Source organism: Penicillium roqueforti (genome assembly GCF_015533775.1).
Source record: "Penicillium roqueforti strain LCP96 04111 chromosome Unknown scaffold_16, whole genome shotgun sequence".
Lineage (NCBI taxonomy): Eukaryota > Fungi > Ascomycota > Eurotiomycetes > Eurotiales > Aspergillaceae > Penicillium > Penicillium roqueforti.
In genome coordinates this window covers 454542-481638 of record NW_024067580.1, presented here as the reverse complement: position 1 = coordinate 481638, position 27097 = coordinate 454542, and the positions used below count along the sequence as shown (strand labels likewise).

The following is a 27097-nucleotide window of genomic DNA, read 5'->3' as shown; positions in this document are numbered from 1 at the left end:
GAGATGACAACACTAGAAATAAATTTATAAGACGAAAAGATGCAGTTGGCTGGAAGATGCTGTGTAAATCATGCAATGAGCTCTGCTTCATTTAATAGTACTAGAGATCCTGATCAAGTTAGCCATGACGGATCTGGCTCATCATCTTCCGACCTGGCATCGGAATGATTAGGGTCTGCATCCTTGAGCAGATCGGCTGGAGGTTCTGGGTCGTCATTTTCCAGCTGATCCGGACGGGTGTCCTCATGTTCGACCTCCAACTCGTGGTGTATTAGAGGATCTTTGGGGGATATGGAATTCAGGGGTGCATCATCTTCATGCACCGGGAGGCCGAAGGCGGGAAGAAGCAAGCCCCTTGCCTCTCGCAGGGCCTCTAGCTCCGCTGCAATGCAGCAAACTAATAGCTTCCAATCCTTATCCTCAGCGAGCTCCAGATGTGATTCGACCCGGTGAGTGGTACTCTTTAAGTCATCCAGAATACTTCTCACCAGCCCGTCTTTATAACCTGTTGGTGTGGACACTTCTGACTCGGTCGTTGGTGTGGTCATCTCAACATAATGCCGCATGTTGGCTTGCAAGCGCTTCTCGAAGCTTGTAACAGCGGACACCACTTGTTTCCATATTCCGCCTCCTTCTTCTAGTGCCAGTATTTCCGCATCCACTTGCTGTTGCCTACTGTGCAAACCGACTTGTTCTGTGTTCCAATGCTCCTGGGCCATGTCAAGTGTGCGACGTTTGGGATTCAAAGAGTGAAAGGTAGATTCGCCTGAGCTTTGCGATAACGGTTGGATAGGAGGGTCACGGAGGTAGTTTCGGATGTCGGAGTCGAGTAAAGACAAAGATTGAGTATAAGAAGAGAGCTTGGCATCGACCGAGTTGTTAATATGTGATATCTCGTTCGCGAGATGCCGATGTTTAGCTTTCATCTCATACAGCCTGGTCTCCAATTCATGAATGTCAGTCTCGAGATTCCGAGCCTCTTGTTCTAGCTGCTTTGAACGTCGGCTCTCCTCGTCTCCATGTATAGTAGTGATAGCGTCTTCCAGACCATTCCTTCTTGAGAGGAAACTTTGGATATCATGTAGCGCGTTCTCTCTTTCATTGGTCTGAGATATCAGAATCTCTCGTTCTTCTTCCCGCAACTTCAGTAGATCATATATTGATTGAAATATGCCCTCCCGGGCAGCCCGAAGCCCGATTTTCTTAGGCGTGGGCTGCCTAGCAGGCACCGTGGAAGGGGATTGTGATCGGGCCGCACTAGACGACAATTTTGGGGTCGAATTTCCGGTCGAGCTATCGTCCGCTTGCAGCCCGGAGAGAAGGCCTTCGCTTTGAGCATCGATCAGGAGTTGGAGATTGCGTTGTATGTGTTTTGCCTGACGTTCAACATGTAAAAGAGGGTCATGGTAAAACATTGAAATTCGAGCCGGAACTGGCGGCAGCCTCTTACTATCGAAAGATTGTTGAAGAAGCGTCGACATGACAGAGGAAGGACCGTGGAGGATGGCCAAGCTTCGACCGGAGGGATGGCTAGAGCTTTCTCGCGGCAATCCGGCGTAGGAAGACTATTTAGCGGTTTTAATCTAAGATCGGATCAGAAAGAAATAGTCCACTCGATAGGTGATGGGCTGTTTACCGCGGACTCAGGCAGCTCGCAGCTGACCGAGCGCCGTCCACGTGACCCGTCATGTACAGTCAGCTCCGCTCAGGCGTTGACGTTGCTCTCGCGCCAGCAAAGCTTCTGACAACTGCTCCCAGCTTCCATTCGTATGTGCACTTCATCCATTTCGTCTCTTTCATTTAATCAAATTCCGTCTTTCTTGTCATATTCTCATTATTTGGGGTGACTAAATCTCCCTTGACACCTTGCTCTGCGCTGGGGCTGATTTGCTGTTCTAAGCTCTCTCCCGATTGACGTTGCTTCATCACAACAGCAACAATACACTTATCACTCCTCAAATTCCGTCCAGAAACTCGCGACGCGAATCCTCTCTCAATAAAGATGGTCGGACTCGTATCGGCCGCCGGTTTGGTTGGCTTCCTCTCCGAGCCTGACCCAGAGCTCAAGGTCTTTGCTTTGAGGACATTAGATTCTCAAATCGATCATCTCTGGACAGAGGTTGTCAACGCAGTTCCTGAAATGTGAGTTTGTTTTGACTAGACTCGTGAGAATAAGCATTATCTCGGTTTTTGCGTCATTTCTCCCGAGTCTGACCGGCTACTAGGCCCCTGCTGACTATCTATCTAGTGAGGCTCTTTACGAAGATGAATCATTTCCGGAACGCGGCCTTGCAGCACTAGTCGCATCGAAGGTATATTATCATCTGCAGGAATATAACGAGAGTATGGTTCTTGCTCTAGGTGCTGGAAAGCTGTTCAAGTTGGAAAACGGCGGAGAGTATGAGGAGACCATTATCGGTATGTTGAAGAAGATCCACAGCATGTCTCTCTTTGATACTAACATGTTTTGCCATGTAGCTAAATGTGTCGATACCTTTGTCTCTCTATCTGCCGCTCAACGGCCTATCGCGGGTGACCAACCAGCCAATCTAAACACTGCATTCCCAGCATCAGGCGACGGTGCCACCAGCACATCCGCCAGCCTCACTTCTCCTATTACACCTTTTTCCAAATCCGCACTCCCTTCCAAATCGTTACTTTCTCGCGCGGAGGTTCCCGGTGTGGACGCCGCACACCCTGGTGGCGATGACACTAGCGTTCAGCACGAGGAAAACTCTCTCGTGTTGAAGCGTGGTGTCCAGGGACAACTGCAGACCGTCATTGAGCAATTGTTTGAAGCATGCTTCAGACAGAAGCGATACCGTCAAGTCATTGGAATCGCCATCGAGGCAAAGAACTTGGATGTGCTCCGCATGGCCATCCTTCGCGCCAGTAGCGACGAAAAGCAGGAAGATGGTGACTCCCATGGTAGCGAGGAGCTCATGGAATATGTCCTGGATATCTGCATGGGCATTGTCCAAGAACGAGCGTTCCGCAGCGAGGTTCGTTCACCAAATATATCTACCATTTTAGCTGAGTCGGCTAACCAAGGCTTCATTTTCTAGATCCTCAAACTAATTTTGGAACTTCTTAATGAAATCCCGGCACCCGACTTCTTCTCAATCGCTAAATGTGTTGTCTATCTTAATGAACACTCCATGGCCTCTGCTATTCTTCGCCAGCTCGTTGAGAAGGGAGATGCGCGATCTCTCGCCGTTGCCTATCAAATTTCTTTCGACCTTTACGACAACAGCACTCAGGAGTTCCTTCAGAAGGTTCGGCAAGAGATTGCTGAACTTGTCCCTGAAGACGAGGCGGAAAAGAATAATGAAGAGGACAGCGAGCCAACAGAGTCTGACGCATTACTCGAAGACCAGGGGAGCTCTTCCCGGCCCTCGGATAAACATGTAGAACTACCAGAGGCAGCGGCGACTGCATTCAAGAACATTCTTTCGATCCTTGATGGAATCAAGACCATCCAGCTGAATCTGGAATTCTTATACCGGAACAACAAGGCTGACATCGCGATTCTGAACAAGATTCGTGACAGCCTTGAGGCTCGCAATTCTATCTTCCACACCGCTGTGACACTTTCAAATGCGTTCATGCATGCAGGAACTACTCACGATAAGTTCTTCCGTGATAACCTGGAGTGGCTGGGCAAGGCCGTAAATTGGTCGAAGTTCACAGCCACTGCTGCATTGGGCTGTATTCACCGCGGCAACCTCAGCCAAGGTCAGAAGCTCCTACAGCCTTACCTGCCCCGGGAACACATTGCTGGAGTTGGGGGCTCAGGGTCTGTCTACAGCCAAGGTGGTTCCCTTTACGCCTTTGGTCTCATCTACGCCAACCACGGCGGGATGGCAGTTGACATCATTCGTGACCATTTCAAGAAGGCCACGGAAGAGGTGGTTCAGCATGGTGGTGCTCTTGGTCTCGGTGTTGCGGGTATGGCGACAGGCGACGAAGGCATTTACGATGACCTGCGGAGCGTTCTTTACACCGATTCCGCTCTCAATGGCGAGGCTGTCGGTCTCGCCATGGGTCTCATCATGCTTGGTACCGGTAACATGAAGGCTCTTGAGGACATGATCCAGTACGCACACGAGACACAGCACGAGAAGATTGTTCGTGGTCTAGCTATGGGTATGGCTTTGATCATGTTCGGACGCCAGGAAGCTGCCGACGAGCTCATCAACGGCCTTCTCGGGGACCCCGACCCAACTCTGCGCTACGGTGGTATCATGACCATTGCCCTAGCTTACTGTGGCACTGGCAGCAACAAGGCAGTTCGTAAGCTTCTGCATGTCGCTGTCAGTGATGTTAATGACGATGTGCGCCGAGTTGCTGTGCTCAGCTTGGGATTCATCTTGTTCCGCAAGCACCAGAGTGTACCTCGTATGGTGGAGCTGCTTTCCGAGTCATACAACCCTCACGTCCGATACGGTGCCGCCATGGCGCTCGGTATCTCCTGCGCCGGCACCGGATTAGACGAAGCTATCGACCTCCTGGAGCCTATGCTCAAGGACTCTACCGACTTTGTTCGTCAAGGTGCTCTGATCTCTCTTGCCATGGTTCTCGTCCAGCAGAACGAGGCCATGAACCCTCGTGTTACCAGCCTTCGCAAGGCCATGATGAAGATGCTTGGTGACCGCCACGAGGATGCTATGGCTAAGTTTGGTTGTGCCATCGCTCTCGGTATCATTGACGCTGGTGGCCGAAACTGCACTATTAGCCTGCAGACGCAGACGGGTAACCTTAATATGCCTGGTATCGTGGGTGTTGCGGTCTTCGTGCAGTACTGGTACTGGTTCCCTCTCACACACTTCTTGTCGCTTAGCTTCACGCCAACATCCGTAATCGGTGTCGACCAGAAGCTCGAAGTCCCACACTTCAAGTTCCACAGCAACACCCGCCCCAGTCTCTTCGACTACCCCCCTGAGCAACAAGTGAAGACCGAGGAGGCCCCAGAGAAGGTCAAGACTGCTGTTCTTTCTACCACTGCCCAGGCCAAGCGTCGCGCGCAGCGTCGGGAGAAGCAGGCACGCCGTGAGAGCATGGACATTGACCAAGCGCCCACAACACCCAAGGCTACTGATCAGCTGCTGGACACAATGGACACAGATGATGCTCCTAAAGAGGAGGGAGAAGAAGGCAAGGAGACAGAGAAGGTTGCTGCAGATGTGCAGAAGAAGAAGGCAGAGCGGGAGAAGGTCGGGTACGAGCTGGACAACCTGTCAAGGGTACTACCAGCTCAGCTCAAGTATCTCACTTTCCCTGACCCGCGGTATGAACCGGTCAAGAGGGTATGTTCATTCTTATTTGTGCTAATGAATCCAATGCTAACAAAACTCCAGCCCACTGGTGGTGTTGTCGTTGTTCTCGACAAGCAACCTGACGAGCCTCGCGAGGTCATTGAATTGAAGGCCAGCAAAGAGGCTCGCCAACCGCCTCCTCCGACCGAAACCCTCCAAGACCGTCTGCAGGCCGCAATTGGAACCGCTGCTCTCCAGACGCCTCAACGGGCTGGTGCTCGGGCTGCTCTATCCGCAGCCACGTCAGGCGGTGCTGCCGCTGCTGCCGGTGTTCTGACGGCGGTGGATGAGGACGAAGAAGGCGTAGAGGATGCACCTGTTCCTAGGGATTTCTCATACGAGTCAGACGGTGAGGGGCAGTAGAGTGTTTTTGCGGCATAGAATCTCGATGCTGGATGTATTACTAGACTAATCAGGCTGTCTACGCCGACGTGATCTATTTGGGGGCTAGTATAGCTTTCCGTCACTGTGATTGATATGAAAGTTCCTATGTTACTTTTAAATTGGCCATCTTTCTTGTCGTATTATATGCACTCGACCGCAGCCGGGGCACCGCTTGATGGTTTCGTAGTAGAACTTGCACATGCCGGGGGTACATAGTGACGAAACTATGAACCGGAACTAATCAATTGTATCAAGTGACTATAATGACAGTTACATCATATAACTATCGAGATATCAATATTGGCAGACTCCGTCCTGTTTACATGCTCATCATTCACATGCTCACATGCCCGGTCTCGGCTGACTCAGCCATCCACTGCACCCAGACCAGAGAACTGTTATGCCTCGGCATTTCCATTTATGACGCAGCACGAGCCAATAAACTGTCTGTCAACGGCGATGACCGAAATGATCGGCAACCAATGAAACATCGACTGCTACAACGTAAGATCCCAAGGTCGACTCTGTGTGGAGGCATGTGAACTGGTACTATCACGGTCCGAGGCCCCTTTTGGTGCATCGTCATGTCCTGACTTGGAATATCGCCCGAACTTGGCGGAATTTGTTTCTTGCCCCATACCTCGTCTGAGAACTCATATATTCCCCAGCTTCCCCGGACTTGAAAATCTCTTCTTTCTCCCAAATGGTTATTGCTTGGTCTTAGTATAAATATTTGTTGTACGCCTTTTTTTTTCTTTCATTCCTCAAATCTCCTCCCCCCATCGCCATGGCAAAGACATTTAGCAAAGAGGATGTCGCCTCGCATAGCAAGGGTGACAGTCCCTGGGTCATTATCGATGAAGATGTCTACGATGTTTCCAAGTTCCAAGATGAGCACCCTGGTAAGTGAACTCATGTGTGCAAATGCAGGGAATCACATGTTAACACTTCTTGTTCTGAACAGGTGGAAAGAAGAGTACGTTGGTCCGAGAGCATCCGCTACGTCCGATGAATTCACGTTGACAGTGTATATCTAGTTCTCCAGCGAGTTGCGGGAAAGGACGCTTCGAAACAGTTCTGGAAATACCACAACGAGGGCATTCTGAAGAAGTACAAGGGTCAGCTGCAGATCGGTTCGTTGGATACAAAGAAGACGGCACCGGCACCCTCGGCACCCTCGGCACCCCCGGCACCAGCGCCAACCCCGAAAAAGGCTGCCCCCGAGCCGAAACCTACCATTTCTGAGTCTTCCGTGACACCACCTGCCATCGGCGCTCCCCAGGACCCTTATGGAGAGTTGATCCCATTCGCCGACCCCTCGTGGTACCAAGGTGTAAGTCTTGCTTTCGCTCTATATCATCGATCTGTGCCTTTTACGGTTGCACCGAAGCTAATCTATATGGCGCTCATAGTATGCATCCCCCTACTTCAGTGAATCCCATGCCGCACTGCGAGACGAGGTCCGCCAGTGGGTCGAGTCCGAGATCGAGCCATATGTGACCGAATGGGACGAGGCCAAGGAAGTGCCCGCTCACATCTACAAGCAGATGGGCGAGCGGGGCTACCTGGCTGGACTGCTGGGTGTCCATTTCCCCCAGAAGCACACCCCATACCGCGTGAAGTCTGTGTCAGCAGACCGGTGGGATTTGTTCCACGAGATGCTTCTGACCGACGAGCTGTCGCGTGTCGGCAGCGGTGGTCTGGTGTGGAACCTGATCGGTGGCTACGGAATTGGCTGCCCGCCATTGGTCAAGTTCGGCAAGAAGCCCCTCGTCGACCGAATCCTGCCGGGTATCTTGGCCGGCGACAAGCGCATTTGCCTCGCCATCACCGAGCCCGATGCGGGTAGTGACGTCGCAAACTTGGGTTGCGAGGCCAAGCTCACCGAGGACGGCAAGCACTACATTGTCAACGGCGAGAAGAAGTGGATCACCAACGGTATCTACGCTGATTATTTCACGACCGCTGTGCGCACCGGCAAGGATGGCATGAACGGCCTCAGCGTGCTGCTTATAGAGCGTGAAGCCGGTGGCGTTAGCACCCGACGCATGGACTGCCAGGGTGTGTGGTCTAGCGGTACGACCTATGTCACATTCGAGGATGTCAAGGTTCCCGTGGAGAACCTGATCGGCAAGGAGAACCAGGGCTTCAAGGTTATCATGACAAACTTCAATCACGAGCGTATCGGCATTGTGATCCAGTGCGTGCGCTTCTCGCGCGTCTGCTATGAGGAGTCCATGAAATACGCACATAAGCGCAAAACCTTCGGCAAGCGTCTCATCGACCACCCGGTTATTCGCATGAAACTCGCCCATATGGCTCGCCAGATCGAGGCCACCTACAACTGGCTTGAGAACATCATCTTCCAGTGTCAGTCTATGGAGGAGACCGAGGCTATGCTCAAGCTCGGCGGTGCCATTGCTGGATTGAAGGCGCAGTCAACGCAATGCTTTGAGTTCTGCGCTCGCGAGGCTAGTCAGATCTTTGGTGGTTTAAGTTACAGCCGCGGCGGTCAGGGCGGTAAGATCGAGAGACTGTACCGTGATGTGCGTGCCTATGCTATCCCCGGTGGTAGCGAGGAGATTATGCTTGATTTGAGTATGCGCCAGAGTTTGCGTGTTCACGGCATGTTTGGCATGAAGCTATAAAGCATTTTCGGGTTGTTTTCGGCTGCGGTGGGAGAGCATGCCCATTTTGATTGATTTTCTCTACTTTTGGCTAGATATCCTGTCGTCTTTGACGGCATTTCTTTTCTTTTGCTATAATCTGCCTTGTACGATAACATCACATTGGATTTTCTATATTTTACAACTTACGGTGGACGCCATTACCTTCCAAGGTTCCTGGATATGCACTGCGTATCACTGATTTTAATTCAACAACCAAACTCTTGGTGTCTCGATCGTTTGCGATGTTAGCTGGCCATTGCGTTGGCAAAATTAACTATGACTAATTAGTTGATAACGTCAAGTCATCCTTGACATAATAACTAGTTAACTAACTAACTAACTAGTTACGTGGTAACGTATTTCACTACCGAGTGGGCCACCACTAGCGAGTGGGCCACCCATCCAAAACGCGTCGATTAATTTAAACCCTTCTTCTTCAACCACCAACTATGCCACCAATTCGCTCTCAACGCTCTAGAAATTTAATAGAGCAAGAGGGTAGGATCTTACTAGCTATCCAGGCTTTTAAGAATCAAGAAATTTCTTCAATTCGTGAGATAGCGCGCCGTTTCGAAATCCCTCGTACTACCTTACAACGGCGCCTTGCCGGTAATACCTTTCGTCCTGAAACACGCGCCAATAACCATAAGTTGACTGAAAGTGAGGAGGAATCGCTTAAAAAATGGATACTCTCTATGGATTCTCGTGGAGCAGCCCCCCGGCCCTCTTTTGTACGAGAAATGGCGAATCTTCTCCTCTATCAACGCGGAACTACCCTGGTCCCTTCAGTTGGCGAAAATTGGGTTATAAAGTTTATAAAACGGTACCCTCTCCTCTCCTCCCGATTCTCGAAGCGTTACAATTATAAGCGCGCGAAATGTAAAGACCTAAGGATTATTGGAGAATGGTTTAATCTGGTTTAAAAAACCATTCTTTAGTATGGAATCGATCCGGACGATATTTATAACTTTAACGAGATAGGTTTTGCTATAGGATTAACTATAACGGCAAAGGTTATAACTAGACGTGAATACTATAGTCGGCGATTACTTTTATAGCCTGGAAATCGCGAGTAGGTGACTATAATTGAATGTACAAATGCCTTAGGTTGGGTACTACCTCCGTATATTATCTTTAGGGGTAAAACATTTATTAAATCTTAGTTCGATAGCCTTCCAGAGAACTAGCGTTTTAAAGTTAGTCTAAATAGTTAGACTTCTGATAAAATTAGGCTTCGCTAGCTTTAAAAGCTCTTTATTCCTTCGACTTTATCATATATAAAGGGAAGGTATCGACTTTTGGTACTCGACGGCCACAGAAGCCATTTAACCCTAAAGTTCGATGAAATTTACAAGTAAAATAATATTATACCAATTTGTATACCACTGTATTCCTCTTACCTTTTATAACCGCTCGATATCGGCTGTTTTGCGGTATTAAAGCGGGCGTATAGTCGGCTGGTTAAATTAAAAATGTGGGTTAGAATCAACCATATTGATAAACTTGAATTCCTTAAAGTATACCCATTTGCACGAACTGAAGCTTTTAAATTAGAGACAATTAAGAATAGCTTCTTAGCAGCCGGTTTAGTACCCTTTTTACCCGATTAGGTACTTTCGAAGCTGAGTATCCAGCTTCGAACGCCTACCCCCCCTCCGAGCCGGGGTAGTGAATCAAGCCGGAATTTTACCCCTAAAACTCCATTCACGGAGAAAGAACTACGTCGACAAGCTTTATCAATCAAAGCTTTACTTCGTATAAGGTCTCGCAGCCCACTAAGTCCATTAAATCGTACATTGGACCAGCTTATAAAAGGCTTCTGTCTTACAATGCAAGGCGCTATCTTACTTGCCAAAGAAAATAAGGAACTACGCGCTGCCAACGAGAAACAAAAGCAAAAGTGTACTAGATCCCGGAGGCAGATACCCGCCGAAGAAGGCCTCTCAGTTCAAGAAGCCTCTGCATTGATTATACGGCAATAGGAAGCAACTGAAGGGCCTCTCTCCGGCTCCGGTATACCTCAGGAATCGGCTATTCAGCCACGTACGCGGCCCCCCCGGGGATGTGGAATATGCAGGTTGCCGGGGCATAGAAGAGAAACATGTCCAGATAGACAGATTATTTAGTTAAATTAATTTAATGGCGTTTTGGTTGAGATATTTACATTTAAAATTGGTAGGTTGGGATGGGTGGCCCACTCGCTAGTGGTGGCCCACTCGGTAGTGAAATACGTTAGTAGGTAAGCTCTGTGTAAAAGAAAGCCATTTTCCCCGAGCTAGCTTTTTTTACTCTCTGTTCAACATCAAACCTTTCTACCAAATCATGGACCGACTGCCATCAGAGATCAAATGTCTGATTGCGAGATATGTACGTCGACCTTTTCTCCAATGGTGTTGATATCTGACCATATCTGCAGATGGGCGATGAATGTATGAAGAGCTTGGCTGCACTCTCCCTGGTGGACCAAGAATGGAACAGAATTGCCAGGCCGCTCTTGTACGAGCATATCATTATACGTCCACTCAAAGATGATGTCTCTCATAAGTTTCACTGGCAGCCAGAAGCCAGCCGTGTTCTCGTACACATAAAGCGACTCAGTATCATCGTCCCATGGTATCCAATTAGCGGCCCACCGCGCGCACCAGTGCTTCGTGCCTACAGCGGCCTCCGGGCTTCGCTTAAGACAGAGAATTTGGGAGGTCAAAGCATTCCCAAATTTAGGGGTTGTTCAACGAACCAGAGCGCCGAGGTAATTGACCTCATTCACAAGGTCGATCAATTGCGGGATATTGATCTTCTTATGTCCAACGGCGGCCCTGTCGAGCTTCACAAGGCCATCAGGCAGTATCATCCAGATTGTCGATCATCTGTCTACTTGAGTCCTCAAGTGGGAGACATGTATCGAAAGACAGACGATTGGGTTCTATCGCCGCAGCTGCACACCGCACATGTTACTCTTTTCGAGCATCCGGAGCGCAGGAACTTCAGGGAGCACCCAGATAGAGTTCTTGAAGATATGATTATTCGTGCACCGCATGTCAAGAGACTTGCATTACAGATTGTCGCGGGTGGTCAGGCCGGCCCGAAGGAAGACTTCAGCGAGACGGTGGTTGTTGAGGGAAGGGTTGGGGTGGAACCACTGCGTGCAAAGCTTGAACAGCTAGCGTGGCCGCTGAATACCCTAATGCCGGCTGGGCAGTTCCTCAAGTGGGATAAGCTAGTAGATTACAGCTGCTTAAAATCGTGGACCGTTGGCTGCATCGAAGAGACCCAAGTACTGCGCGCTATTGCCGGTCTCCGTCCCTTCCAGCAGCTAAATAGACTCACCCTCGCTCTCTTCCCACCGCAAGACGACGAGTTATCCTTCTACACAGCTGTAGAGGCAATGTTCGACTCCCTCCCCCCGCTCACATACCTCTGCCTCCTGGGTAGCTACAAACCAGCCCTCCTGTCTACTGCCCTTCGCAAGCACGGCCCAACGCTACTTGAACTAAAGCTCAACGTCGGCTCCCAAGACTTGAACCATCAGACACTCCGCCGACTCCGCGCAAAAGGCCAGAGTGTGACAGGCCCAATATGTTCCGTCGAGGAAATCCATCCCCTTGCAGCCCATTGCCCCTCCCTCCAGACCCTGTGCATCGCCATCCAACGCAATCGCGGCCTCGAAACACCCGCATACACCGCGCTCGCCCTGTTCCCAGCTCTAACAACTCTCGAGCTCTACCTGAACTGCCCACCGCTTGTGGACCCCAACGAAATCGAACCCCCCTCCCCAGTTCCACCGCGCGACCTAACGGAATTTGAGAAGTCTCAACCCCTGCCTTCTACCGGCCTCGAGGTGCCTATCTGGTACATCAGAGACACAATGATTAACTCCGCTATCGACAAGGATCTGGCCAAGACTATATTTACACACATCCGCTCCCACCAGGTTAGGGGTCAGTGCCTCACGAAGTTAAAGATTCATCCCTTGTATAGTGCACCTGCAGCTGCTGCAAGAAGCATATCAATAGTGTCGAATTGCAATATCTTCAAAGCGCCGGCTCCGTCTTGGACGGTTCAGACGGACCTTCTGGTCGGTGTCAAGGCCGTAAAGCATATGCAGAAGCAGAGTGCCCGTCGTTGGGTGTCTGAGGGGGCTGCGCAGTTGGAGGTCATTTTTAATTCTGTTTGGCCGCCGGCGGAAGGGGAGGAAGAGAATGGAAATGAGGGTAATTGGCTGCAGAGGTGGTGTAGTTGGCCTTTGCAGTGGGGTACATAGGGTCGTCGGTGATGGAGATTCAGAGATTCTTTCATAACATCATAAGAAACTTCGGACTAACTTATACATAGGTTCATAAAAGGGAGAATCAAGAGACAGTTCTTTGATGAGAAAGTGATACGGATTCCAAGGTTTCACCATGAAGATCGGCTCGCTGGTGCAACGAGTTTCGTAGATTGTGGAGAAGATGAGAGAAGAGAGAGGATGATCATGATGATAGCGATTATTGCCCCCTGAAGGCGCAAGCTCAGGGGCTCTTGGAAGTGTAAAGCTTGTCTTCAGACACGATAGGAATGTAAACACACTGAATTTCAATATGGCCTTCATTTCGAAACGATGAATTGTGAAGCCTGTCCTTGCCTCAAGTACACATCTCGACCATTCATAGTTCCTCTGCTCCTCTGATCAAGATGCAATTCATAATATGGCTCAACTATCCCAAGTTGCACGATGTTCCCGAATGTGAACCATAGGTACCCATGCTTGATTGGATAACTCAATCAACCGGCGAATAGCGGTCAACTGGTCGCCTACGTCGAGACGGGCCATATCGTTGCCTTGGTGAAACTTTGGGAGACAGCGTAGCAGAGGTTATAGGACAATGTGAGCGTCTTGTTGTCGAATGCTCACGCACACGCAAGGAGTCTCCTTTATTACTTCTCTTGAGACGTGTACTATACCGGACATTGAACACAATGTGGTCGCGAAGTACGTTGAGCTCGCACACTTTTGCTTTCCCTTCTTTTCTATGTTGTTCTGGTAGGGTCTAGACTCCAGATTTCCCGTTTCGGGTTAGTTTCACCCGCGCAACCAAAATTGGCGCGGCAGCGCAGCATCTCCCCTCGACAACTTCTCTTGTGACTGACTTCCCCAGCACAATACAACCATGGAGGAAGCTTTTCAGTCTTTGACGGCAGGGAAAGTTCAGGAGTTGCTTGTATTCTGCGGAATCGGCGACTGCAACTATGAACCTATTAAACAACACATCCTAGGCATTTCTGACTTTGGTGAGGCCCAGAACGCTCCTTGGCAGACTATTTCCACTGACATGTATAGTCCGCGAAAAGAGGCTCTAGGTAGGCATAACAGATCCACCACCTCTTCTTACTCCCAGAGCTAGTCCGGATCTAGAAGCAAAGCGTGGCTCTTACCGGTTCCTCCCTATATCTGAAAAAAGAAGTTAAGTGGACTACTCAGGGCTAGATACGCCGTCTTATAAGAAGAAAAGAAGAAACAAAGGAAATAACACTGCCAAAGATACGGCACAAGAGGCGAATCACTCCGTAGTAAGTCGGGAAGGTGATATACCATCCGAACCTACGTTGACGACCGAGGCGAACGCAATAATGATTATACCTCATGATAGGACGTCTTTGTCCGCCATAGACATTTCTTAATACGCGAAAGTACCGCATAGGATCATTAAGAATATACTTGTGAACTGTATAAAGCTTAACGATCCCCTTGGAAGATACGGACATCGGTCAAAGCAGGTAAGCCTAATAACGAAGGTCGAAGAGATTCAGAGCTTTGTGAATGGCATTATTAAGTTATAATACCCCAATGCCATCCAGCTAATCAAGCAGGAGAATGTATTCTCCGTAAGCAAAAGTATATAGTCTCGGCTTAACGAAACCATATATTAGGAGATCATCAAGAAAGGCGCCTAGCTCCTTAACCTAAAGGATTTGCCAACTTCGAAAGGCCCTCTGGATGAATTCACGATGGCCGAGAAAGTCGCTACCGAGCGATTCATGAGAGAAGTGGGCTATAGACTTAGCCTCGCTAATCAAAGGTAGTGCCGTCTTTTCTGGAAAAGATTGTTCGATATGCGGAACGCGGGTATCGACAAGATTCTTTTATACCGCACAAAGGAATTTGACTGCTTCTGCAAAAGCTATTTATCAGAAGCTGGGGTTTCTCTAATAGAGATTATCCGACTCTAGGAAGAAAGGTATAGCTTCTATATTAAACAACTAGAAGAGCGAGTGGTCGCGGAGAGCAAAGGCAATTTAATAGGAAGACTATAGTTAAGGCAACCGCTCTTAATAGATAGACTTAGTGTTCCTGGGATTGCATGGAACTGCGCTATCAACCCGTGGTTCTCTAGTGTGGAGGAGACTATCTTCTAATTAAGCGGATCATACGAAGTATCAGCTAAACTGCTCGGTGGGTTCTTTGACTTGCAAACAAAGGCAGAAGCGATGCGAAATAAGTCTATCTTCGTCACTATTCAGCCTAAGGATGAAAAATTCCTCACAGTTTGCCCTATTATATTAGTCTAGGAAGGAGATACCCTTAGGGTATTTACTAGAGAGATTCGGTACTCTTCAGACTATAGCGCTGTCTACGGTATCCCTGGTCCTAAAGAAAATCTTTGGCTTAATTACTCCACGGTGACCGGGGCCCTTAACTTTATAAGGGTATTAGCTCCTGGAGGTGATTCTAACGTTCGTCTCCAGTAGGAGCCTATCGATAGACGGAGTGAAGGAAAGACGCGTCTCATATGGAGGGTCGCAGTTGTTGCTCTTCGGGTAATTCAACCATTTGAAGAAATTGTTCGCACTGCTCCTCAAAAAGAATAGTATCTCTTGCACCAGTCGCCGGCTTGCGCAAAGCGAGGATATACGAAGTACCGAAGTTCCTGATTCTTGTTCTTCCAGTCTCATTTTGGTTTCCCTGCCCCACCCCGTTTTACTTCTAGCTTCGCATTAGAAAAATAATCGCTAATGATAATGAAATTCTTTCCTACAGAGTATCTTTACTGGTATGGGTCTCACCATGAATCCCGGCCCATAGAAGTAAATTCTACTCTACTCCTGATCCGATACTGTAAGTTTCTAGGAAAGTAGTAGTGGCCGACTTTCCTTTTCGGGATTAGTGTATTTATGAGCAACGAAGTGAGACACGCTAACCGCTTTGAGGTCTGGTCTATGGGACATAACAGCGATCATCATCGACCTGCGAAACGTCGACAGTAGGCCTATGGGATATAATAAGGATAGAAATCGAAAGATTGAAAGCGTGCACTGAAGTAAATCCAGACTTCAGATAATTAAGGCTGCTAAGCTACCTTGGACGCTAGTTGGCCATTTCTGGCTGAGTACTTAGATCCATAGCCAGAAGGATACGGCCTAGGATCACCTGCTCTGTAGTAATCACCGCCGCTCCTAATAGCCTCAAGCTACACGAGTTCATAGCTGGCTTTTTGCAACGAGCAACATAACGGACGGTATTTTCAATAGAACTGGATTTTTCTAAGTAGATAACAAGTTGAAATCTTATTGCATAGTTTGGACCTTTACATCCTCCCCGCTCTTCTCAAAATCACGGTCGGATGTCAAGGTTGGAGTCGGATAGTAGGAGTTCTAATCAAATTAGCTTTTATTTCTTAACATGACGTCATAATAAAGCTTACTAGTTGTAAAGCAAGAAAAGCCCAAAAGCCCGAAGAATCCGCTGACAGAATATGTACCTGGCCCGTCTCCCGCATGCGAATCCCCATGCATACATCTGCGTTGCACAACTTGCTGTACTCATATGCTTTTTTCATAAGACTTGTTTTGCGGCGACATTGCTTTTGGCGCAGCAATTTTCTGGACGAGCGATTCGTAGTTTTCATCGTATTCATCGCCCGGGATCGCCTGCTGCTGCAAAGACGTTGTGACTAACCCAGCGAGGGAAAGGGCCAAAAAGAGAGGTTTTATAAGGTATGAATTTGCCAGAAGAATTATACGACTACTCAGCTGTAGCACAACGGGTACGAAAACAAGTTACAGTATGAATTTGATCACTCAACACACACATGAACATGATTTCTCTTTGAGCAACCATCTCAACGGCACATCTACATTGTGTGGCCTACACTGAGGTCCAAGAACGGTTGTGGTCAAATGTTACTAGAGTTGTTGCGGGTGGCCTTTTCCAACAGGCTGGGATACATTAATTTCTTAAACAATAAGCATGGTGAAATAAAAATATTCAGACTCAACGGCCATGAGGGTTCCGTTTTATCGGTTTCGGTGTTTTTTGTTCCCTTAATCTTGAAGGCTGACGTTATTTGTTTTGATTCAACATTGATCAACTCTGGTACTTTGATTTTTTACGGGGCATGGATGGATGATTTCCAGCCGGCACGCTTGTACACTTCAGTACTCTAGCTCATCAAAATTTGAGCAACCTCATTAGGCCCCTCATTGTTTGGAGGTCCGAATTATTTCATTTCCACCATTTTCATTTCTTAAGGTCCTCCGGTCAGGGATTCCGGTCATAAATTCCGTTGAGAATCAATCAACGATAGTGTAATTTTATTTTTCTTTTCTTTTTTCTTTCTTTTTTCTTCTCAATCAATTAGTTTCATCGTCAACTACAGTATGTGTTGAACGTGGAAAGACAGCAGCGGGCGGTGATGCCACAAGGAAATTTCATTGAGTGTTCATTACAAAAATTGAAACAGCACTGTTGAACGTTGATTCAAGTAGGCGATGGGATAAATGACTCCCCCGCCTTGACAATGGCAGATGTGGGAGTTGCGATCGGTTCTGGTTCCGACATTGCCATCTCCTCTGCCGATTTCATTCTTGTTTCGTCTCAGTTGGACTCATTACTGACACTGATCGATCTCAGTCGCATTGTCTTTAAGAGGATCAAGTTCAACTTCGCATGGGCATTGGTTTATAATCTCATCGCTTTACCTGTGGCTGCTGGAGTTTTATATCCTGTGAAAACCAGTGGAGGGCATATCAGACTCGACCCAGTCTGGGCCAGTTTAGCCATGGCGTTAAGCAGCGTGAGCGTCGTCTGCAGCAGTCTACTCTTGAGGAGCAGGTTACCAGGGATTGGATATAGGCTGGCGGAAGATCGCCAATGCGACTAGAGAGCTGCAAATAAGAACCTTGAATTGCTTGAGTTTGCATACCGCCGATAGCATGAAAAATATATATTGGCCAGAAACTATCCAGTGAAGATAAACAAGGCAAAAGTAGCCAGCTCTGAAAATTGTCGATTGTTCCGGGATATGGCCGTGGAGAAAATGTGCTTTTTGTTCCCCGGCACCAATCGGGAACAGTGGCTTATCGTAAGGGTATGCAGTTAGTCAGTCGTTGAGGTAAGAGTCGTCTACCTAGGTGTAGTTATAGGTCACCTGGGGTGGAACAAGGCCAGGAGGTGGGACACAGGCGCAAGGATTACTGGGAGTGCAAATTTCAGCATGGCAGCGGACGTCAATATATGAGTTGCCAGCGTAGATGAACTGAGAAAAATATGTCAGGATGATATACGTCAAAATTAGGGCAGGTGATGTAAGGTCCCAGCTTTGGTACCAAGAAAACAAGACATCATTAGATGAAGAAGAAAAACACACCCTCATAAAATGGATGCTGTGCAATGTCCTCAAAGACCAAAAGAATTCAAACTTCTGCCGGTGGTTAAAATATATCTTGCGTAATGCATGGAAGAGTTGGCGGTCGTCGGCGATGTGCGTGACAAATTCTTGGTGGAGTTTGACAGGTCGACCGTGGCGTTTAATGCAAGTGAGGAGGAGTAGTGAGCGTGTGGATTTAGTTGGTTGTTCAACATCATGGAACACGTTGCTGGTTTCAAAATTGTAGGGGTTGGTTGCAGGCTGGTCAGCGATATCAATGGTCGTTAATGGATATGTAGTTTGTGTGGAAGGGGCATTTGGTGTATAGAGACGGGCCGCATATGAGGAGCTCTGGACACTTTCACTGGGCGTCATCCCTTTGTTAGGAACAGTGGTAGCATCCAGGTAGTTATGGAGGGCTTGGAGAGCACCATGCTCGTGTTCAATGTAATCATCATATAACCTTTTACCGTGTCGCTGTTGATTATTAGCACTTTGATGAGCTTGCAAGGTAGTTGGACCTCACATTCTTCCACCTAAACCGTTTGTGATACTTCGGGACTTTTTTCTCTCGCAAGTAGAGTTTGCGTAGAAGTTTGGCTGGGTCCCAGGATATTGTTCCCTTGAAGTCTTTCATATCGACATTGCTTTCCACTCCCACGTACTCCCACGTGAAACGCGTCGAACTTTTATAATAAGGTTCACTTTGACAACATGGTTGGCATAGTAGCACTATTTGATGTTGTGGTAAGGGATTCAAATTTTGCAAACCGAAGCTGGAAAAAAGCTCTTGAGGGTTCCACGATATTCTTACCGCGCCCACTGCAAGCGGTTGAGTTTGAAGCTAAGACCCAGAAATCCGATAACTTGAATGCTGGACCAAGGGGTAGGTAGCTCTGTGGAATGGACGTTCGTATCAAGAGCTATAGGCTCAGAAAAGAGTACTATCTCTCGAGATGGTGTCAGAACTGAAGGTCGGGTAGAAAATAGATGTGACGAATCACTCTCCTCTAAAGGCCCGATGCTTGATAGAAGTTTTTCCATGCACCAGAAGCATCTTATCATCCATTCATCTGAATCGAATCTGAAATCTAGGAAGATAGGCTTGAAAGTCGGCATGAGGAAGTTTTTGAGTTCCACTCGCAACTTCTGAAAAGCAGCACTCTCTTCGATAAAGCTGCGGCCATGGGACACCAGCCTAGCAAATCGATCATCGATTATAGGTTCCTTCCTGTCGTCCTCATCACTGCTGACGTCTTGGTTATCTTGTGCAAATCGAAGCGCAAATTCAAAGCTCCCATGCATTCGTGGTGAGCTTTGAGGGAAATTGTCGAGCCCAGAAGATCCCAGCTTAAAGCTGGTGCCAATTTTCTCGGCGACTAGTCTGGCCCTTGAAAAAATGAGGTTCGCGAGGTCAACATCAATTGCTTCCTGTGCCTCGTCCTTCAGGTTTGTAGCGAACTGTTTTAAGAGCCTCCGGAAGTTTCGGTCCAGGCGATCAAAAGCTATGTAATGTTTCGATATTGCTTCTCTGAACAAGTAATCGATTTCTGTATCTTCCAAAAATATACAGACAAGCTTATCAATGGCTGTGCGAATCTCCTCTGCAGTAAGGCGAGTGTCGGTGGTGAAAGCGGTCAATGGCACTGTCGCCATAGAAAAGACAGATGGAGGCTTTGATATATCACTCTCGCAATCACCCACTGGAAGGCTACTTGAATCAGTGGCTTGGTCTGCTGAACTTTTGTTATTAGATTCTGGTCCTTCCCTAAGCCAATTGCTGCTGGAATTTGCAGAATGCCTCGCTGAGTAAGGGTTTATTTCGTTGTTGGTCAACTGTTTGAGGTGTTCCAATCGCAAAGTTTGGGGCAAAGCGTCCGCCTCCCGCAGTCGCCCTTGGCCAGAGTACCGAATAGCATCTTGCAAAGTTTCGTCAGTCATCAGCCCCAAGGTTGAGACTGAGCTAGCGAGGCCGTCATGATATCTTGTTTTCATAGGGGCCACACGCAGGGGTTTGGATTCAACAGGCCTGGAGGAATCTTCCGTATCACCTAGTAGACCGCGTCGCGACTGGTCTATAAATGAAAGGAACTCCTCACAAATCTTCAAACTCATTTGTGTGTTTTCTTTTTCTTCCTCCATCACTTGGAGTTCTGATGTTTCAACCCCAGCAACCACATGGCCTTTTGCGTACACTGTCTGTATCCGCGCTCGAATACCGTCCAGGTGACTTTCCAGATCACATTTTGTATCCTCTAAGAAGTCTTCGTATTCCTCAACAGCAGCTCTCGTAGTCCTCATACTTCGTCTTTTGACAAAATGTCAGACCAGTCCGGGAATGGAGAATAGAAACTCACAAGTTTGCATAAGCAAGTGCAATTGATATTGTCGATTTATACCCCGCTACCATATTTCGGAAACCAGATATGTCTTCTCCCATGTACCTCAGTCTGAGCCAATCTCTTCTGCTAGCCTCCTGATCCGTAGAATGGGTGGTGCATCGTTTTATCAGTGTGTTGAATTCTCCACAGGCGTTTGTGCATCTCATCAGAGGTTGTTCAAGCGACGCAAGATCGACGTTAAGGCTTCCTATTGACTCCGCCAGCGCCTGGAGCACATTTTGAAGCGCATCCAACTCTTGAAGAAGTTCTCGAATCATTTTGTCGCGGGACTGAAGGCTTTGTACGGTCTGATGAAGGGCGACAGAGGATTGAAAGGCGAGCGTCGCAAAAGTCGCAATGGCAGGTGCGGTAGCGAGTACCTCTGCCATAGCGAAATATGAAGTTTGTAATTAGTCCTGACGATAGATTTATCAGAAAATTGATCTTTTTTCTTTGCAGAACCATGGAAGAAAGGACCTTATATTATATAAGTTTGATGGCTGCTGCTACTACTACTATGAAGAGGCAAGAACCTCGACAAATTCCGACAATTGAACTCACATGACAGATTTGGCGCCGCATTGGTACCAACTGTACGCGCGCGCCTCCTCTGGATGTTTCAGACCGATCGGCAACGACAATCGTCTTTGGTGAAGTCACAAATTTGGAACAAAACTACTTTGTGTCCTCTGCGTTGAGTTCAGTCAGGTCATCGAAACGCATATAAACATCGGCTGGCCCTCAAGCAAAAATAGACGCGGTCTCCTACTACTGTTAGGGGAGGTTAGGGTATCGCTAGTGTCCTTAATATAGGGTTTAGGGGTTCCAGTACCTAGGTAGTATCTCCCTTAAGTGGTAGTAGGTATAGTATACTCGATTCCTCCTCTAAGGTAATAACTGCGAGGTTCTAGTTACGAAGGTATAGTAAGAGTTCGGCTTTCTAGTCGGCAATTATAAGCTGTTTTTCGAGGGCCTTAAGGTCTCGCTATTTAGCTATAAGCTTTCTTTCGTTTTTTCCAATATCCTTATCAGAGGATTCTATCGGTTAGGCAGCCCCCTCTTTTATAGGAGCGGCTCTTTTGGCAGGTATGGCCCCTATCTCAGTAGGGGTTTGTAAATCCTACGTTTGGTTTTCTTAACCGGCAGGTAGGGGTATATCTCCCTATAACACCCGGCTTCTGCTACGGGTATTTCGAGGTATCTTATGGGTTCCAGTGGTCTAATTCGTAAAAATGAAGCGATTAGAATGTTAGGACTAGCTACCAGTGTATCCTAAAAATGGAGGTTTGAATTAGAGTGGAGGTCCCTAGCGTGGGTTATACAATTCAGTAGACTAATCGCTAAGGTTCTAAATCTCATGTGCGCGGTGTGTATATACCCCTGGCGCTTACTTAGCAAGTATATCGGCCCATATGGGCCAGTTGTGCAAGTGACCCTCGGGGTCGTAACAATTGGTATGGTAGAAATATATATATATCAGAATATCGCAGAGATATATTATTAAATATATATTGGTAACTATGCTAGGCATATGCTTAGCATATGTATGAATTATAATTGGACGAGAGCGCTGTAATAAGAATACAGGCCTAAAATTGCATTAATTATGTAGGTAGATCACTGTATTATATAAGGCCCATATGGGCCCCCATCGTGGGCTATGGGCCGGGTGGGCTTTGCCGATGTCTAATAAGACCCCTAGGTATAGAATGCCTAAGGGAATGCTGTATATAATAGAGGATTGGGAAATAGAGATAGTAGTATATACAGTGGTATATTAGAACTAATAGCTGCCTCTCTAAAGAAGTAGTATGCGAGGATAATATATAGGTTATGGGTTACATGACCTATAGGGACTATGTAGGCAGCACATATTGCTCCTGTCCAGTCCATAGTCCCCCACGTACCCGGGACGGGTGCTTCCACGTACTGTGACAGGTGTCATACTTCAGGCATCAGCCTTCTTAGTACTGGGGTCCTGACAGTACCAGAGAACCTATTACTACTAGATAATAAAGAATATAATAACCACTGCCAAGCTCCTCTCGAAGCGGCTACCAAGGGTCCACTGTACAACCCCAGGTATAAATTCACGCCCTCATATATCTACACTCCGCCCCAGGTATACAACAACTAGTACGCCACATCGCACCTTTACCTTTTCGTTTTCTTATTATTTTTTTTTATTAAAATTTTCTTTTTTTTCTCAGCCGGAGGCCGAGATTTTTTGAGGCCCAGCATATTATCACAGGTACTTAGTCATAGTTAGCTATAGCACCCCCACCAAGGGGTTCATAATATCATCATCTTCTTCCCCCACCAAGCTTACTGCCACACATGGTTATTAAATATGTTCAATAAGGGAAACCTTCAATATAGCATAGGATTAGCCCGAGATCATTAATCATATCATATAGGGCATATTGCCTGGAATTCATATTGCTATGTTGTACATCGTTTGCTAAAATTTACTTTTCGTGCCTTCTTGGACTTCACTGACTGTAGACCGCGCTTATTGATCACATCAATGACTTCATCCAAGGTTGACGGGGAAGTCAATGGAACAAGCTCTCCACCTATCTGGGCAACTTCGTAACTTCAGCCATCCTCCGGTGGCCTGTCACCTGCGTAGTCGAGTTCTTCTGGGTCTATTGTCTATCCAGATGGAGGAGTCATCTGATCACAGGATTAGTCTACGTTTTCCGACGCGTGATAAATGGGGGACTCGCGCGTCGTGTAGCACTTGTCATAGTCCGTTTGGTAGTTCGGACCTTCGAGTGCTGTCAAAATCCTCGAATGGGGATTTGGATATAGAGAAAGTAGAGAAAAGTGGGTCAACGTGTCCGACGATCATCAGTAGTGCTGGACTCAAAAGGCAAGTACGGCGCACCACAATGACCATCTACGCAAGGATTGTGCCTCTGAGCAACTCGACCTCCACGCCCCGGCACTTGAATTCCTTATTTTCCCTTTCTCAAGCTACCCTTTATAAGAAGAGGTATAATTCCGCCTGCATTGTGGTCAGGTTATTTTTTCTTCTCACAGACCCAGAGGTCTCCATTTCGATCAGTGTTCTTTGTAAGCGGTCGCGGAACTCGGTGATTGCCCGCAGAGGTCAACTGTCTGCTGTGCCTCCTCTCAACTTTCCAGTCGCTTTTCCCTCGTTTGGATCAACCTCAATTGACTTCACGCTGCGCGGAATTGGCTGTCCGTCAAAAAATACTTGACACTTTGCATCCTGTTATCCACCTCTATCTCCCAGCCTTCAAGTTGTAGCGCGGTTTCCTTGGGTACGGTTTGTCTTCCTCGCATGTTTGCTTCGTCTTTTCGGTCACTGATTCTCCTGGTGATTGATAGAAATCCGACTATATCTGAACTCTAAATACTGTCGAAAGTGGCGACCGGATTATCTGCAATAGCGCGCTAGATACTACTTGCCAAAATGTCAAACTTTCTCAACCAAGACTTCGGCTCCGAGGACGAGGAGGATGACTTTAACCCTGCTCCCCAAGAAGAGTCTGATGCCGAGGATCTCAAAGTCAAGGTCGGTCTATGCATTTCGGTCAAACCTCGATGGACAAAACGCTAACAAATGGGTGCGAAACAGCCAACCAAGAAAGAACACTCAGGTGGCGATGGCGCTGATGAGCAGGACGATGCCAAGGATGTCGAAGACGACGAGGAGATCGAGAATGAAGTGGACGATGACGACGAGGAGGAAGACGAAGATGAGGAAGAGGATGTGGTATGTTCTCTATGGAGACCTAGTAATGGAGGATATCTTTATTAACGCGTATCTTCGATTTTCAGGCGAGTCGTCCACAAAAGCGAATGAAGCGCGTTGCCAATCCATTCATCGAAGACGAGGCCGGTGTCGATGACGAGGAGGACGAGGCCGATGATGAGGAAGATGAGCTCGCCGAATATGGCATGGAAACACACCCGGATGATCTTGACGCGCTACCTCAAGGCACCGAGACAGACGACCGCCGCCATCGACAACTGGATCGCCAGCGCGAGATTGACGCTAGCATGGACGCAGAGAAGCAAGCACAGATGCTGAAGGAACGATATGGACGCAACCGTGCTGCCGCAACAGATTCCCTCGTGATCCCGAAACGACTCCTGCTTCCCAGCGTGGAAGACCCGAGCATTTGGGGTGGTCGCTGCAAGCCTGGCAAGGAAAAGGAGGTCGTATATTCAATTCAGAAACGAATTGAAGAGCGCCCAGCGGGCTCCCGCAATCCCATTCGAATCATCTCGGCTTTTGAACGCGGAAACATTATGCAAGGCTGGTTCTACTGTGAAGCGCGCAGGCAGGCCGATGTTACTGAAGGCTTGGAGGCCATTAACTTCTACTACCCATCCCAAAAGCTGACCCTAGTTCCAGTGAAGGAGATGCCAGATCTTCTTCGCGTGCAGAAATCAGAAGAGCTTTTGCCTGGTGGTTGGATTCGCATCAAGCGTGGCAAATACATGGGCGATCTGGCCCAGATTGAGGAGGTCGAAACCAATGGATTGAATGTCACTGTCAGACTTGTTCCTCGATTGGACTATGGCATGAATGACGATGCTTTTGGTGCCCCTGCCGCCGATGCTAAACGCAAACGCGGTGCTGTCAACACAGTCCGCCCTCCCCAGCGTCTCTTCAGTGAGACAGAGGCGAAAAAGAAGCACGCAAAATATCTTTCGTCTACTTCTGGTCTAGGTGGAAAATCATGGAACTACTTGAACGACAACTACGTGGATGGCTTCCTGATTAAGGATATGCGTGTTCAGCACTTGAATGCCAAGAATGTGAACCCCCGGCTAGAGGAGGTTACAATGTTCGCGCGTGGAGGAGAAGATGGGACTGCCAATCTGGATCTGGCGTCACTGGCCGAGACTCTGAAGAACTCCACCGCCGAAGACTCATACCAACCGGGTGATCCAGTGGAGGTTTACCGGGGTGAACAGCAGGGTCTTATTGGTCGCACAGTGTCAACTCGAGGTGACATTATTTCATTGCAAGTCACGGAGGGCGAACTGGCCGGTCAGACAATCGACGCTCCTGTTCGAACTCTCCGTAAACGATTCCGTGAAGGTGATCACGTCAAGGTTATCGGCGGCAGTCGATATCAGAACGAATTGGGCATGGTCGTGCAGGTCAAGGATGACACCGTCACTCTTCTCAGCGATATGAGTATGCAGGAGATCACAATTTTCAGCAAGGATCTTCGACTTTCTGCTGAGATGGCTGCCGATGGACAACTCGGCATCTACGATGTTCATGATCTCGTTCAGCTCGATGCCGCCACTGTTGCTTGTGTCATCAAAGTGGACCGGGAGTCCCTCCGTGTGATAGACCAGAATGGTTCTATCCGCAACATTCTTCCTACGCAAATCGCAAACAAGATTGAGCCCCGTCGCGACGCTGTGGCTACTGATCGCAATGGCGCAGAGATTCGAAGTGGTGATACTGTTCGTGAGGTCTACGGAGAGCAGCGCAGTGGAGTCATCCGTCACATTCACCGTTCGTTCCTTTTCTTGCATAATAAGGCGCAAGCCGAGAACGCAGGTATCTCCGTCGTGCGGACAACGAATGTTGTTACCGTATCAGCAAGAGGTGGTCGGCCCACTGGACCTGATCTCACCAAGATGAACCCTGCCCTGGCAATGCAAACCCCTGGAGGTGGTGCCGCAATGCCACCACCCCGTCGCGGCCGCGATCAGCTGATCGGAAAGACTGTGACTATCCGCAAGGGTCGTTATAAGGGTCTCGTCGGTATTGTCCGCGACGCGGACGACAGCTCTGCACAAGTTGAACTTTACACATCTAACAAGCCCGTACACATCCCGCGTGAAATTTTAACACCTAAAGAGTATGTTACTCCTCCATTGCTTTGGTCCACAGTGTTTTTAACTTTTCACAGTCCCGTTTCCAAACAGCCTCTCTCTATGGGCCGCGGAAGAGGAGGAGGTGGCCCTGGAGGGCGAACTCCACACACTTCTTCGGGCGGTCCTGGGAGAGATAGCTGGGCTGGTGGCCGAACGCCAATCGCCGCCGATTCATCTAGGACCCCCGCTTGGAGTGGCGCTGCTGCGAGAAGTGAGTACAATCATCTTGGAAAAGTTGATGAAGTTGCTAATCATCATTATATAGCTCCTGCTTGGGGTGGCTTGAATGGCAGCCGTACTCCAGCCTGGAAGAATGACGGCTCTCGTACCGCGAACCCGTATGACGGAAACCGTACCGCATATGGAGGAGTTGGCAGTCGCACCCCGTCCTGGACATCAGGATCTAAGACACCATACGACTCCAGCTCCGGCTTCGATGCCTTCGCCTCTGGATCTCGGACTCCTGGCTGGAATGCCGGTGGTGCCACAGGCGGCCGGACTCCCGGCTGGAACAGCATGTCCGGCGGCAGAGACCAACGTGATTTTGACGATGCCCCGACCCCTGGTGGAAACTACTCCGCTCCCACCCCTGGTGCATACGCTGCTCCGACCCCTGGCGCGCCAACTCCTGGCGGATGGGCCGAAAGTGCCCCCACCCCTGGTGGAGCTTTCAGCGCACCCACTCCCGGTGGCCCCTCAAAACGAGACTATGACGCTCCAACCCCTGCCGCGTTTGATGCGCCCACTCCGGCGATGGGTGGAATGGCTGCTACACCTGGTGCCGGGTATGGTGGCAATGACGGAGGACCACGGTACGACGATAGCCCGAGTCCGTAGTTCTTGTCCTC

At 48.5% G+C, this 27097-nt stretch overlaps 7 protein-coding genes across 7 annotated transcripts; 5 read left to right on the top strand and 2 right to left on the bottom strand.

The window, feature by feature from the left end:
* Positions 1–113: 113 nt before the first annotated feature.
* On the bottom strand, positions 114–1481 carry LCP9604111_6305 (uncharacterized protein; the record flags this gene model as incomplete). The annotated part of the gene is made up of 1 exon (XM_039074212.1): positions 114–1481. The coding sequence occupies one exon, from the start codon at positions 1479–1481 to the stop codon at positions 114–116; it is 1368 nt and encodes a 455-aa protein (XP_038927831.1).
* Positions 1482–2002: 521 nt separating this feature from the next.
* On the top strand, positions 2003–5678 carry LCP9604111_6304 (proteasome regulatory particle base subunit RPN2; the record flags this gene model as incomplete). Its single annotated transcript, XM_039074211.1, has 5 exons — positions 2003–2142; positions 2249–2418; positions 2479–3002; positions 3066–5306; positions 5358–5678. 5 exons carry the CDS (start codon positions 2003–2005, stop codon positions 5676–5678), a joined length of 3396 nt encoding a protein of 1131 aa, XP_038927830.1.
* An 808-nt stretch (positions 5679–6486) lies between these two features.
* LCP9604111_6303 (putative acyl-CoA dehydrogenase) lies at positions 6487–8347 on the top strand (the record flags this gene model as incomplete). The annotated part of the gene is made up of 4 exons (XM_039074210.1): positions 6487–6601; positions 6664–6675; positions 6737–7032; positions 7112–8347. The coding sequence occupies 4 exons, from the start codon at positions 6487–6489 to the stop codon at positions 8345–8347; spliced, it is 1659 nt and encodes a 552-aa protein (XP_038927829.1).
* Positions 8348–10690: 2343 nt separating this feature from the next.
* Positions 10691–13705, top strand: LCP9604111_6302 (uncharacterized protein; the record flags this gene model as incomplete). Its single annotated transcript, XM_039074209.1, has 4 exons — positions 10691–10735; positions 10785–12579; positions 13547–13636; positions 13686–13705. 4 exons carry the CDS (start codon positions 10691–10693, stop codon positions 13703–13705), a joined length of 1950 nt encoding a protein of 649 aa, XP_038927828.1.
* A 5096-nt stretch (positions 13706–18801) lies between these two features.
* LCP9604111_6301 (uncharacterized protein) lies at positions 18802–20761 on the bottom strand (the record flags this gene model as incomplete). The annotated part of the gene is made up of 2 exons (XM_039074208.1): positions 18802–20299; positions 20349–20761. 2 exons carry the CDS (start codon positions 20759–20761, stop codon positions 18802–18804), a joined length of 1911 nt encoding a protein of 636 aa, XP_038927827.1.
* A 2505-nt stretch (positions 20762–23266) lies between these two features.
* Positions 23267–23747, top strand: LCP9604111_6300 (uncharacterized protein; the record flags this gene model as incomplete). Its single annotated transcript, XM_039074207.1, has 3 exons — positions 23267–23579; positions 23649–23662; positions 23730–23747. The coding sequence occupies 3 exons, from the start codon at positions 23267–23269 to the stop codon at positions 23745–23747; spliced, it is 345 nt and encodes a 114-aa protein (XP_038927826.1).
* A 67-nt stretch (positions 23748–23814) lies between these two features.
* Positions 23815–27086, top strand: spt5 (transcription elongation factor spt5; the record flags this gene model as incomplete). Its single annotated transcript, XM_039074204.1, has 5 exons — positions 23815–23916; positions 23980–24117; positions 24183–26233; positions 26285–26460; positions 26515–27086. 5 exons carry the CDS (start codon positions 23815–23817, stop codon positions 27084–27086), a joined length of 3039 nt encoding a protein of 1012 aa, XP_038927825.1.
* Between the last annotated feature and the right edge of the window lie 11 nt (positions 27087–27097).